General features: G+C 35.8%; 3 protein-coding genes and 1 non-coding gene across 4 annotated transcripts in view; 3 read left to right on the top strand and 1 right to left on the bottom strand.

The window, feature by feature from the left end:
* Nucleotides 1–569, top strand: part of LOC115209528 — a 657-nt gene extending 88 nt beyond the window's left edge. Inside the window, exon 1 of the mRNA XM_029777958.1 lies at nucleotides 1–569. This exon is cut by the window's left edge and continues 88 nt beyond it. Coding sequence (XP_029633818.1) covers nucleotides 1–569 — 569 coding nt within the window.
* LOC115209127 (purine nucleoside phosphorylase LACC1) overlaps nucleotides 1–10,152 on the bottom strand; it is a 35,302-nt gene extending 25,150 nt beyond the window's left edge. The window contains exon 1 of the mRNA XM_029777272.2: nucleotides 9,897–10,152. The gene's annotated coding sequence lies outside the window, so the exon portion shown is untranslated. The remainder of the gene's footprint in view (nucleotides 1–9,896) is intronic.
* Nucleotides 5,529–5,601, top strand: Trnar-acg. Its single transcript has one exon. It is a non-coding gene; the product is annotated as a tRNA-Arg (tRNA).
* Nucleotides 8,761–15,036, top strand: part of LOC115209126 (conserved oligomeric Golgi complex subunit 5) — a 27,494-nt gene continuing 21,218 nt past the window's right edge. Inside the window, exons 1-6 of the mRNA XM_036501304.1 lie at nucleotides 8,761–8,779; nucleotides 9,267–9,347; nucleotides 10,416–10,555; nucleotides 12,288–12,345; nucleotides 12,541–12,595; nucleotides 14,169–14,238. Coding sequence (XP_036357197.1) covers nucleotides 9,311–9,347; nucleotides 10,416–10,555; nucleotides 12,288–12,345; nucleotides 12,541–12,595; nucleotides 14,169–14,238 — 360 coding nt within the window. The 5' untranslated portion in view covers nucleotides 8,761–8,779; nucleotides 9,267–9,310. The remainder of the gene's footprint in view (nucleotides 8,780–9,266; nucleotides 9,348–10,415; nucleotides 10,556–12,287; nucleotides 12,346–12,540; nucleotides 12,596–14,168; nucleotides 14,239–15,036) is intronic.

Raw genomic sequence — 15,036 nt, 5'->3', positions numbered from 1 at the left:
ATCGTGCATTCTTTGTTAAGGATCGTGTATCTAACGAATCGTTTATAGTTGATACCGGATCCAGCTGTTCTATTTGGCCTTTGCGTCTTACTTCAGACAAGCCGAAGAAATCTGCCATTAACCTGCACGCGGTGAATCTATCCCCGATAAAAACTTACGGTCAGGTCTCATTACACCTAGATCTCAACCTTCGAAGGGATTTTAGGTGGGTCTTTGTTATAGCAGATTTACCATGCCCTATTCTGGGCGCGGACTTCTTAAACCACTTTCACTTACTAGTAGATGTCAGGCGACAGAGACTCGTGGACGATTCTATGTCTTTGTTTACGCCTACTCAGATTACTACTAATGCTGTTTTCAGCCCGTCATTTTTTGTCGCTACTGCTGGTGACCAGTTCCGCTCCCTTTTGGTTTCTTTCCCAGAGCTGGTAGATCCGACTTTAAAATCAGTCAAAGTCACACACTCGACTTATATCACTACTTCTGGACCACTCGTCTTTTCGCGTCCACAGCGACTCGATCCTGATCGGCTCAAAAAGACTCGATCTGAGTTGGAGCATATGCTTTAACTCGGCCTTATTCGCCCGTCTACCAGCCCTTGGACATCTCCTCTACATTTGGCACGGGAAGGGAATTCAGATTTTCGCACGGTGGGGGATTACAGATGCTTGAATGCGATCACTGTTCCCGATCGCTATCCTACAAGGAATCTCCAAGATTTTTCTTCAAACTTGTATGGTTGTACTATTTTTTCCAAGGTTGACCTCATCTGAGCTTATCAAATTCCAATGGACTCTGAAGACATCCCCAAAACTGCCTTTACCACCCCCTTTGGAAGTTTCGAGTTCCTGTTCATGAGCTTCGGTTTGCAGAATGCAACGAGCACATTCCAGAGGTTTATTGACGAAGTTGTCCATGGACTTGACTTTGTGTTCGCTTACGTCGATGATTTGCTCATAGCTAGCGACACGCGTGAAAATCATCTCCAAGACTTATCTCAACTTTTTCAGCATCTTCACACCTACAATGTGCGAATCAACCCCGATAAATGTGTTTTCGGACAGACCTCTCAGGAATTCCTAGGTCATTATATCGACTCTAATGGTATCCGACCACTCTTCTCTAAAGTCGATGAAATTCAACGCATCTCACCTCCCACTTCCTTACGCCAACTGCGTCACTTCTTGGGAACTGTCAACTTTTACAGGAGGTTCATACATAAATGTGCAGACAAGTTACTTCCCTTGACTCAACTATTGAAAGCAAACGCAAAAAAAAAAAAATATCCTATCACTCTATTTGCCGAAGCATTATCTTGTTTTGAGTCAACCAAGAAGGAAATAGCTTCTGTTCCTTTGCTTGTACATCAGGTTCCTGATGCTCGTCTCTCTTTAACAGTTGATGCATTGGATTCTGCGGTTGGTACTGTTTCGCAACCTACCGTCGACAATCAAATTCGACCTTTGGCATTTTTTCTCGTCAATTAAAGCCAGCTGAGCGTCGTTACAGTATGTTTGATCGTGAACTCTTAGCGATCTACCTGTCGGTTCGTCATTTTCAACATCAACTCGAGGGCCGACATTATGTGATTCATACTGATCACAAGCCTCTTACGTTTGCTCTGTCATTTAAATCGGACAAGCACTCGCCTCGTGCTTTTCTTCACCTGGACTACGTTTCCCAGTTCATGAGTGACATTCGGCATATACCTGAAACAGAGAACGTGCCTGCTGACGTATTCTCTCGTCTCCCTGTGTGTTCTCTTTCATCTCCTGCTGCAATCGAACTGCCATTGCCCAGGATTAACCAGCTCTGGACACATTAGATCTAACTTCCACCAAGTTGTCCTATTGCAACTTTGCCTATCTTCCACTTCCGTCACAAAGATTTGTGACACAGTCACTGGTTTTCCCAAACCATTTGTACCTGCGAACCATCAGCGTTCTGTTTTTGATGCCTTGCATTCTCTGTTACATCCTGGCATCGCTGCCTCGGTGAAGTATATTACAGCTCGGTTTTTCTGGCTTAATATGCGCCGCATGATCACCGCTTGGGCACGCTCTTGTGTGAAATGCCAGCGTTCTAAAATCCACAGGCACATTCGCGCTCCTCTTTGACAGTTTTCTCTGCCGGAGACTCGCTTTCGCCATGTCCACATTGATCAGGTTGGACCATGGCCTGTTAGTCGCGGTTTCTCTTACATATTGACATGCGTCGATCGTTTCTCTCGTTGGCCTGAAGCCATTCCAATAGTGGACATTTCCGTTGAGTCAGTTGCTCGAGCTTTCGTTTCTAACTGGATTGCTCGCTTTGGTGTCCCAGCTAAAATAACCACTGATCGTGGATTATTTCGTGAATTATCCTGAATCCTAGGCGTTCATCACATTCGTACGACCAGCTACCATCCAGCTTCCAACGGGATAGTCGAACGTTTTCACAGGCAACTGAAGGCTGCTCTACGCGCCACTCCTGATACTCAGTCTTGGACAGAATTCCTGCCTATCGTTCTTGGTTGTCGCACCGCTGTTGAAACAGACGTAGGTTTCTCCTCTGCTGAATTTCTTTACGGTACCATCCTGGTACTCCCCGGTACAATGTTGGCACCAGACAATTAATCGCATCCTGATCCAACGTCGTATTTCACCAGACTTCGTTCGTATTTCTCGAGTCTTCCACCCATGCATCCGCGTGATCAGTCTATTCCCTCTCACGTCCCACCGGACATTGACAAATGGACTCATGTTTTTGTTCGGGATAATTCTGTCAGAGGACCGCTCGTTTCTCCTTATAAAGGACCATTTCCTGTGCTATCGCGCACACCCAAAACTTTTAGTCTCGATATCAATGATCGGGCAGAGACCGTGTCAGTCGACAGACTTAAAAAGGCACATTTTGAGGTGCTCACACCCTTCGATGACACCCCAGCCACGCCCATTTTTGATCCTTCACAACCACCTACACATGCATCTTTGACCACACCATCACCTACACCTCCACTTTCGTCGCCACAAACAACCCTATGTCACCTGGACACAAACAAAACCTATGTCACCAGGACAGGCATTGGCCAAAAAAACTCACCAGAACTATTTACATTTAACAACCTTTTTTCCTGTGACAGACAATTGTTTTCTCGTGTGCTGAACAATTCCAATGCCTTGCCATTGAACTTTGTCAAAAATTTTGTGCAGGCCCTTTATATTGTAATTATTTTGTCTTGACTTATCACATTTTGTACAACATCTTATTGTTTGCGATCGGTGGCTATCTTTGCTCTTTTTTGTGCCAGCTCCAGTCATTCTAATTTCGCTCTTGCGTTCTCAGGGAGGGGAGCCCATGTAGCGAGTCACAAGAAACCAGCGCCATTTTGAACGAGATCTCGCCGGTAGACATTACCATGTCCGAGACAAGAACAGTTTGGCTCATGTCCTTTAGGAAATCATGCAGCCACTCTCCGACTTTACCGTATTTTGTGGCATATCATTGTCAAATACCTTTGCAAAGTCAAGGTATACCACATCCACATTTGAGCAGTTCATTAATTACTTCAGTACCCAGTCATAGTGTCGCAGAAGCTGTGTAAGACAGCTCCTTCCAGGGCGAAAGCTATGTTGGGTGTTAGAGAGCAGGCCATTGTCCTCAAGGAACTCAGTCTTTTCCTGACAATGCACTCCATGACTTTACTGACGTGGGAGGTTAGGGAGACAGGTCTATAATTCCTACCTCTGCCCTGCTTTCTCCCTTATGGATAGGGCATATTAATCCCTCTTTTAGTTTTTTGGGGAGTTTGCCCATCCTGAGGGAGTCCTGGAAAAGGATTTAAAGCGGTTTAACTAGAACTCTTTTACATTTCTTTAGGAGGATTGCAGGGAATTCACCGGGGTCCGTTTCCGAGTTCCAGCTCAGCTCTTTAATGGCTGATATCACATCAATTTCCTCTATGTTGATGTTATCAATAGTTGCCATTTCACAATGTGTGTCTTCGGGGTCAAAGAACCTATCTGGCACAGTCACTCGTAGCTTCCCCAGCGGTATGCTGAAAGCACTCTTGTATTGTGCATTCAGTAATTCACTGATCCTCTGGAGGTCCGCAGTTGGTGAGCCGTTTTCATCTAGTAGCGGTTCATATATATATGCATATGTATATATGTATGTGCTATCGTGTGTGTGTGTGGTAAGAAAGAGAATAATATCATATGACGAAAATTACCAGTGAGACAAGTATTGTATGATTTTTCCCTTAAGTTCAGTAAAGGCATGGACGTCACAATGACGTATTTTCTAACTTTTGTAAATTATGTTACAAAAAACTATGACGTTATTTCCTTCCTCTTTTAATAAATATATGGGCATAGTTTCGACATGCGAAACTTCGCCATATATGTGGTATTCTCTTTCATCCAGTGTAATTCAATCATTTAAAATTGTAAGTAATAATATATATAAATATGTTGAGTGTTTTCACTGGAAAAACCCATGATGGAAATACCGCTTAGTAAAGTTTTGGAATGAGACCACCCATCAAAAGGGATATAATAATTTTAAACAATAACATCCGTGAAGACAATATTCAGTCTAAAACAGGGAAAAAAATAATTTTGGTTCTTATAGTCACAAGGTACTGAATTTTTTATTCTATTTTTTTTTTCAGTCCGATATAATCACAATGTTCGCAATTTGAAGGCTATTTGTTGAGAATTTCATATAAAAATATTCATTTTTAAGTTATGAGGAAACAAATTTATGCGGGTGGGGTGGGGGTGGGTCACGTAAATATGCCAAGACAGGCACGTGGAAAAGGCTAGAGGTTACACATCAAGCAAAACATCGTGACTGTAACAAGATGAGGACACTAGTTTAAATATGACAGTATGTAATAATTTACAAAACAACAACGACAAAATCTCTTGAAACTATAACAAGCAGGCCGAGACAGTAGTCAGGGTAGTTTTACATAATAATGTATATATTTCTTTATTGCCCACAAGGGGCTAAAGATTACATAATAATGTATAAAATGGTTGGACAGTTACTGAGAATAATTATAAAATACAATTATTTTAATATGAACATGAGGTTTAGAGTCATCGACAAAAAAAATCAGCAGTCACGGAATACCAAACTATTAGTGAAAAACCAGCCGAAGAGGAAGACTTTATGTGGACGCTTGAGATACTACACAAATAGAAACGAAATCTAAGTGCTTAGACACATCCCATAGTTTTAAAAAGAAAAAGGAGTTTTTGGATAAAGTAATTTTAGATAATTTTGAAAGAAAAGGCTAGGAAAATAACGGTTTGGAGTACTTTTAATGATAGCTTGACTTAGGTTCAGACCATAAACAATCTTTCTGCTGATGAAAAAAATCATTTAAAAAGAAGCGGTAAAAATTTAATGAAAATACGGAATCACTGGGAAACAGTGCTATTTGCTTCATTAAATTAAATTAACCAAAAATATTTTCTCTAGACACCATATAATGCTGATTACAAAATAAATACATTAAATTTCACCTCCACTATCAGTCAGGGCTTGTGGCGCAATGGATAACGCGTCTGACTACGGATCAGAAGATTCCAGGTTCGAATCCTGGCAAGCTCGAATTTTTTTTCCTGCCTATAAAAAGTAGAATTAAAAGAAAGCAAAAATGTTGAAATATATAATTCTCTTGAAGATCAAACGAAATTTTATCATGTAAAGAAAAGGAAGACAAGAAGAACGTAAAATGTGGACTACTTGATCAAGTTCGACATCGGTCTAGGTAATAAGCTTAGCTCTGTCCGATCTGAGACAGTTTGAAATCCTTTCTCTTGCTAATATCCGCAGATATCTGATCCAGATATAAAAATCATATATGTAGGGTTTGGGGCACAATATGTAATATTTACAGCATTTTTGATTGAGAAAAAAAAAAAGAATTACAGAAGTTCACTATCATATAAAAACTATCAGTTAAGCAAATGACCTTTAAAAGCATTAAAAACACTATAACGTATTCAGAAGACTATTTCAGAAAATTATCTTCGTTTTCTTTGAGCATATAAAAGACAAATTTAAATGGGGCAAAGTGAGTAAGACGGGATAAGGTAAATTTGCCTCTTCAATTTTCCAGAAATATATCCGAAAAAAGACTCATACACATCAATATCTATCCTCAGACAACAGAGAGATTAGAAACGCAAAGAAAAAAAAATATCTAGGTCATGGAAAAATGGCACATGATATGAAATAACCGAAACTTTGCTAAATCTAAAAACTCGACATAAAATATTCTCTATAGCTTCTTCGCAATCAGCTGGAGTGACTCTCTTCATGCAGTTAAGGAGAAATTATTGAAACTAGTCATTACTCATTTTGCCCCAAGTGAGACATTTTTTTTTTGAAAATTGAAAATGATCAAATTAGAAATTAGTGTGGGGTAAAAATTAACTCTACCAGAGATAAGAATATTGACTGTTAAACACCAACAATTATCCAAATATTTATTAGCAACCTCAATTACAATTGAGTCAAAGTTGAGGAAAAATTTCTTGAAAATATAGTACCTGTCACTTGACCATGTTTCAAACTTTCTCTCTCTCTCTCTCAACAACAATACTGACCAATTTTTACTCTCAAAGATGATGCAACAGTATAAACTGATGATGCAATACTAATGATTTCAAATAGGTAGGGAGAATGACTGAGTAAATACATACATACATGCATGCATGCATACATACATACATACATACATACATACATACATATACATACATACATACATACATACATGCATGCACACATACAGACATATACATGCATACATACATACATACATACATACATACATACATACATACATACATACATACATACATACATACATACATACATACATACATACATACATGTAGTAGATCTTGCAAGCATGAAGTGGATTTGATCCACCATAGCCAAATTTAAATTAACACTGCAACAGAACTTTTCCCACAGTGGAACAATGGTTTTTCTCTGACAGCAGTTTTACATTTTCTAGATGCCTTTAGCTAGGCTGAAATAATGTTTTGACCCTTTCTAACCTCTTCTACTTCACCAAAAGCTAGAATAGAAATAACAAAACCACCAACTAAATCTATTGTTCTCAATTATATATCTATCCTTCTGGATAGTTCTAAAAGCAAGAATACCCCAAGCAAAAATCAGTCAGTAATGACTCAACGAGTCTGGTCACATGGTGACGACTCAATCAGTTAGTCACTCTGGTGACAACGAAGTCTAGCTGACCAGCTAGAACCTTGGTCAGAGGGAGAAATGAAATTTACTGTCAGCAACTGTGAGACAACGATCCACACCCTACAACTCTCACTTGCTCTAATTCTGTTCTCTTACAACGTCATTCTATCTCTCTCTGTAATTACTACTAAACAATGAAGGGGACACAAACACAAACTTTAATTCTCATGCTTTTGGATTTATCATAACCTGCTCGTCGAGGCAAGGTATTGTAACATAACAGTAAATAAATACTTTCTCATAACTTCGTGCATTGTTCATCTTTCACATCCTACAGTATGCAATTATAACAAATTTTTATCGTTACAACTGCTGACTCCGACATTTCATAATATTGTTTACTAATCAATCTTACCCTTTATAATTGGTAACTACACCAAAATAAAAACCTAACCCTTAAAACTGGTGACCATCGACTACGACTAAAAATTTTATCGTTACAAATACTTATCGTTACATATTTTTCCACATGAAGTATTTTGTTGAATTGACCAAATGCAACCTCGATATGACATGTATCTATCAGCACTGTTGAAAGTAAAGATAAATTAGTACCATCTTCCTGGTGCACACTTTCGACATTGGGTTATGTCAATCACATATATATATTTGGAGACCCATTTAATCAGCAATCATTTATTTCATCATCATCATCATCATTATTAAAATTGGAATATAATTCTGCAATGTTGCCAAACTCTGTTGAATGGTAACAGTTTGCAGACATTCCAAGAGCATGTTACTCCACACTGGAGTGGCATAACCACACTACCAGGCAGGGGAAACACGCATGCAGACCTTATAAACATGCTACAGGTTAGAACTTCACTAAGCCTGAATCAGTTATTGCACCCAAGATGTATAATGCAAACCAATGAAGGTTCCTCTAAGCGGTTGCTCGACTACTATAAATAGCTGTCAAATCTCACTAAAATTATGTCCAAGAAATTGGATAACATAGTTATCCAATAAAAAACGAAAGGAAGATAAAACAAACAAACACAGGATCAATATAGCTGGAACAGCTTTGGTCATAGGTCTGCTCGGTCAGAACTGATCAGGGATCTTTTCGGTTTGAACAGCAGTTTTTAAAAATAATTTCCACATAACTAAACACTTCTAAACTTCGTATACTGGTAGAAAGTGTTTATAAAACATCATTTTTTTCTTGGCTTTATTGAGAAAATTCTATATGTTGTAACATATTTCGTCTTTAATTTCGAGCATTTCGGCAATTTTAACCAATCGCTGACCTCCATTTAGGTAAATAACATTCTGTGCATAATGAATATGTCCCTCCTTTAAGAAACAGATTGGGTTTATTTATATTTCTGAAGACAAAAAGATACCCTTCCCCCACCCCTAACCCTAACCCTAAAACAGATAGAAATGCAACAGATCGATACTAGGGTCATAATTATGGGTGACAATTTCATATGACACCGCTAGAAAAAACTGCCGTTCAAACCGAAAAGATCCCTGATCAGAAACATGTATATTATGCGTATGTATATGTATGCAGAAATATTTGCAGCTAGTGGTATTTGTAATCTGCACAATAATTATTTACATTTGTATAGATTTTTTAATGTAGAGACACCTTTTTCCTTCCTTTGACATTACGGAGGTTTACCTTGCACGTATTATCTATTAAACCATATCCAGTATAATTGATCGCACTGATCATTTTGATAGCTATGAATTAGTGATACCAAGATCAATGGCTTATGTACACTGCTTGAATATGTTTAAATAGACACTTGTAAAGGAGAAAGTGAACAATAGGTGTCATGTCAAATAATTTAACTCTATCTTCACCACAAGTATCTTTTGGTTCAGTTTCAATTGTGGTCTTTTAAGTGAAAAAGTGCTTGAAATACTCTAAACTTCGGACAATATTACACTGAAAAGAAGATAAAGTGACTTGAATTTTTCTACTAATAATTATCTGTAGTTTAAGATTTATTTTCATTTATTTTTTCTTTCTTTAGTCATTGCCGGCTGGTGTCTGTAGTTAAGTATAATTTTATCTAACATGGAGGATGACGTGTTACATCAACTCAATTCAGATGGTAAATATTTACGAAGTTACCTTGTTTATTTAACTATTTTGCAGTCTAAACTATGTTTATACAACCTAAATTTGCTTTACTATCGTAACTGTATGATAAATAAATACATAGGATACTTCATTGTTTTATTGACGGCGGTAAACTAATTGTTGTTATGTTTGATCTCTTGACGACGGACACACCTGCAGGTATTAAACTCTGGGATGATGAAGTGTTGATGTATATATATATAATGAAATATGTTGATCCTTAAAGGGGTATGGGGTAGAAACTTATGAGAAATATGTAATTTGTCATCATCGAGTGAAAATGAATTGAAGTAGGTAGGTGTTTGGAACATGACACTCATTGTAATGTATGGCTTAAAAACATTAGAATTAATTGTATGGAGGAAACCCAGTAAATGTTTTAAGGTATTGTAACTTTTACCCGCACAAAATAGGTACTCGTGTTTTTTTTTTCGTATTTTCAGAAAAGTAGCATTACTTTGAAGCACTAAGCAGCTATTTCACACACACACATACACATACAAGTGCGTCGAAAAAATACCTTGCAATTTTTCTTCTGGCTGTTTTTGGTCTGATTTCAAATGTCACCGAACTCAGTTTTGTCTTCCATCATTTTGATGTTGATGAAATAACGTACCATCTAGTATTGAGATCGATGGTATCCACTAACTCCCTCCCCACAAATTTCTGGCGCTGTACCTGTATTAGAAACTACTACTACTCATTTATGCGTTCGATAGACTCTCTTTTGGTAACTTTCTGTCAGAAATATCACTTGTGTTTAATCGAAGCTGGTGACCTACTGAATTATGTAGATTACTCATAAACACTGTTTATTTCTCACTGTTCGGCAATCTATTTATTAATCTTTTTAGCTAATTTCGTATCAATATTGATCTATACAACATTTAAGGGGATAAAATTTACTTTTTTAAATTGAAGTTAAAGTTTGTATTGTATAACTATTACTGAACATTACTGCTTAATTCCAACTCCATTTGTCATCATTTCAATGACTCGGTGAAAAGTTTTTGATTAATTTTATATTTCTTTTCTTTAGAAACCTTCAACCCATTCCTGGATGATAAGTTTGATGTCAAAGCTCATGCTAATAAAACTATCCAAGGAATTGCTATAGGAGAACAACTTGCAAAACTTACAGATGGCATGGCCATATTGGACAAGGAGATCCATAATCAGGTTTGAAAATCTCTTATTAGTTGTCACAATATTGCATTAATTTGTACTTAGATACCAATATTTAGGTACTTGAGGGTGGCAAGCTAGCAGAATTGTTAGCATGTCAGACAAAATGCATGGCAGTATTTTGTCCATCTTTGCGTTCTGAGTTAAAATTCTGCTGAGGTTGCATTTGTCTTTCATCCTTTCAGGGTCAATAAAATGAGTACCAGTTGAACACTAGGGGTTGATGTAATCAACTTAACCCCTCCTCTGAACTTGCTGGTCTTGTGCCAAAATTTTAAACCAAAATTTAGATACTTGGTTACAAAACTCTTTGCAGTTGGTAAATATAAAAACAGACATTTAAAGCATTTACTCTTTTTAATAAATTTTAAGAAACAGATTTCTGGAACTTTTACCATTGAAAAATGATGCATTTCTGCTTTTCTTTAACTTATAATAAAATTATTTTATGATAAAGTTAAATATGTTTACATATATTGAAATAACTATAATTTTGAAATAAATTTTGTGACATTAAAAAGTTATCTTTGGTGATAACACATGCTGGTACATGTTGGCTCTAGTTTCTGGATTCAAGTTCTTCTCTGGGACTCAGCACGGATCAATAAAATACCATACTGGAGGTGTTAAAATGTTTTATTTCATCCACCAGTTTCTGAATTTAAATTCCTCAAGGGAGTCACTACGCCCTTACTAGAATCGATAAAATTAATACTAATAGCATAATGTGGAGCCTGTTGTTGCTTTAAAGCTATTTCTAGATCTTTAATGATTTCTACATAATTGGAAGAAACTCTTTCTGTCATTAACAACTGCTGGTTATGAAGTTTTCTTGTTCAATTTGTTGACTTTCTTGTCGATTTTATATTTACTCTGTATACATCATCATCATTTAATACCCATTTTCCATGCTAGCTTGGGTTGGACGGTTTTGACCAGAGCTGGCAAGCTGGGGAGCTACATCAGGTTCTAGTCTGATTTGGCTTGATTTCAATGATTGGATGCCTTTCCTAATGCCAACCACTTTACAGTATGTGTGTTGGGTACTTTTAACAGGTCTACAGGGCACCAGCACAATTGCTTTTTACGTGGCACTAAACACAACTCTTGTTGGCCAATCTGCTTCATCAGTCACCACATCATGCATTGATATGTGTTAAAAGTCCTAGGCTATGAGTTGGCTTGAAGCTGTACAGTGGTATACTTAGAATGATTGAAAAGACTTTGGTTTCATCTGAGCTGGGTCAATAAAATAAATATTGTTAATGAAAAAAAATGAAATCATGTAACACACTATAGAACCAGGTATAAGAATATATATCAAGTCTTTAAATCCTGAGCTTCTGAATGCCTTTGAGCCAATATACTGAGCAATAAGTTTACAAACATACATGTAGCAGCCTCATTCACTTGAGTCTCACTCAAAGAACATTAGCAGTCTCAAAATTTGTTTGAGTTTCAGCCATTGAGCAATAACTGTCCTGTAACCGGTCACTTATTTTCAAAGAGTTTATCTTACTCCAAAGTAATTGTAGTTTTATAAGTCAGAGAACATAATTGAGTGTCAGCTGGGTCCAAATGATTATGTTTTGGTTGTAAGGCTTCACATGGATATCTAGGGGTTCATAGTACCAAATATATGAACTTTTTCTATATCTGTACACTCATAGAAAAAGTTCATTTTTATTTTATTACGTATAAATAATTTTTTTTACATTACTTCTAGATTGTAGATCATCATGAAGATTTACTTTCCCAGGCTACTGGTGTGGAAACCCTTGAAGGTAATTGATTACAATATTTTAAAAAACAGTTCCCTAAATAATTGTTAAATAAATACATTGCTAAAACTTGTAAATATCTTTATATCACTTTATTTTGATTATCTATAATTTATTTTTCAATTAATTCAAGTGAAAACAATTATAGTAAAATTTTTGATTTCTAAAAATTTTGTTAATTTTTTTCTTCTTTATCAGGTGTCCTTCAAATGATGCAATCAAGAATTCAGTCCTTGCTCTCTGCAATGGAACGGTTAGTTTAAAAAAAAAATTTTTTATAAATTTGTTTCCTACTTGGCCATAAAACCTTTAACAGTGAGAAAATCAGAAAAAAACAAACAAAAAGGTTTGCAGACTACAAACCCAACACTTAATATAAAAAAATCACAATAACATATCTGTCTTGTCTATTTTGAAATCTTTTTCTTAATATGTCTTACCATGGTGGATTTTATTTTTTAATGTGAATTTGATTTTGCAAATTCTTAGAGGAAATTATTTTACAGTTGGATTTTCCTCCAGTTACTAACTATTGAAGTAGACTGATACAAGTGAAGTAATGTGCATCATCTAGAGACATATCACATTGCCTTGCAGCAAGGTTTGGACCCATGTCTTGTGGTATTAAGAATATTTTTAATGCAGCAAAACCTCCTAAGTAGTAGTTTGTAGGTTAAAGTAACAGTGACATTGGCTTGGCTTCTATAGTAGGAAATATATGAAGTAAATTTTTCCCTAAATATAATGCTAATGAGAGGCCAGTATTTTAAAAACTCATTTAACTGATGTTTATAAGAAAGATTACAAAAAACTCCCAAAATATTAGAATTTGTTTCTTCTTTTTTGCTAATTAAAACTTATTCAGTTAATGTTTTGAATTAATTTTTGCCAATACAGACTGCTATTTACCACAGCAAAGTTTTAAAAAGTTTTGCAATTCTCTTACATCTAATAAACATATCAACTTATACCTGACAAATTTACAACTGTTTGCTGCAAAAGCATTGCTGTATCTTATTTTCAGATGCACAACAATTATTTTAGAAATCTTTAGTTATAACATCTGTTGACTTTGGGATTTTAATATTCTGGGCATTTCTAATGATCTGTTGTAAACAAGAAAGTAAATTTAACTTAGTATACATTAGGGTAAACTATCTGAAGGCAGTCCTTTGATTTATAATTTTCCAATCTTATAACATACACATGTTGAAATACTTTTCCTCAAGACTAGTCCAAAGCACTATATTTTACCCTGTTGGGTGCTGCAAAGTGACATGTGTAGTATGCTCCTCAGCTAGATGAAGTATATTTGGAACAATAGAGTGTGGATTGTGCTAAGTTGTTTAGCTAACCAAATGTCATAAGTCTAAGATTATACAACACTAAGGTACATATAATAATTTGTAGCTCATCCAGTATTTCATCTTTGTGTTAGTGATTTAACCTTTCAGTGTTTAAACCAGCCATAACTGGCTCAATTACTCTACCTGTTTTATGTTAAAACTGCCCAGATCCAGCTTCTCACACTTACTCTACAATGTCAGTCTAAAAATAAACAATCACATCATTGAAATCTCAAAGTTTTGGGATAATATACGATTAAGTCAAAACAATGAGTAAATAAGTATTACATTTGATAGAGTAATCTGAATACTAAAGGGAAAGATAAACAAAAATGGTTTTTTTTATTGAGATTGGTTGACACTGCTAAGTTATGTTAACACTACTTATGCAGTAATGAGGACAGATACATTCTGAAAATTTTAGTGACAATTCTTTCTAAAATGCTTTTGTGTCTTTCTATTTTTAATTTCTTTACATAGAATTCGGTGCAAAGTAAGTGACCCATTCAACAAAATTGTAATGAGAACTGCACAGCTAAGAAGATTACAGGTCAGGGAATTGAATTTTTAAAATTTTATTTGAAGACTTTATTATCATTTTGAAAGTTGATTTCTTCGTTTTTGGTCACATCTTATATATAGTGGTCAGTAAAAATAGTAGTTTAATAGTGATCAAAATTTTCAGTAGGCTAAGTTATTTGCAACTAAAAAAAATATATGGTATATTGATTAGAAAGAACATTTTAATATTTTAAGTAGAATTATTCATAGGAAAATTATTAAATATTCCTCATCATTGTATAAAAAATATGCCACATTTTTTCTATTGCATAAATATTGATGCAGGTCAGTTGCTATCCTGTTAGAATCTTGTGATTATCTTGTAATAGTTAGGCCCTAGTCAAATGAAAGCCAAGAATCATACTTTATTGAACTTGGCACTGTAACCTAACTAGTCTGTTTTTCTACATTTTTACAATCTGGCTGCTCTTACAATAATTATAAAAACGTTTGTATACAAATGCTTGCATAAAGCACCACATTTGAGGAATGATAAATAAAACTGTAATAATGCATTTCTCATGAGTTTTAAGGGACACACACAGTGTGTCTCTGTTTCCTTAGTGCTCAAAGCAAAAGCTTAAGACATAATATATTTAAAGTACCAAATTTGAACAACTTGCCACAGCAAAGACTTAGAGAACGTTTTTTTTTGTCTGTGGCAACTCAAAGGTTCACCATCATTGCTCATGTCTAACTATAACTGCTGCTTGTTGATAGTACAAAGAGGTTGGACAGTGGGTTATTTTCTGCTGGTGTGCACAACTCTTCTGCTCCACAGTATCGT

This window comes from Octopus sinensis, linkage group LG3, assembly GCF_006345805.1.
Source record: "Octopus sinensis linkage group LG3, ASM634580v1, whole genome shotgun sequence".
Lineage (NCBI taxonomy): Eukaryota > Metazoa > Mollusca > Cephalopoda > Octopoda > Octopodidae > Octopus > Octopus sinensis.
This window is presented reverse-complemented; position numbering and strand designations above follow the sequence as displayed.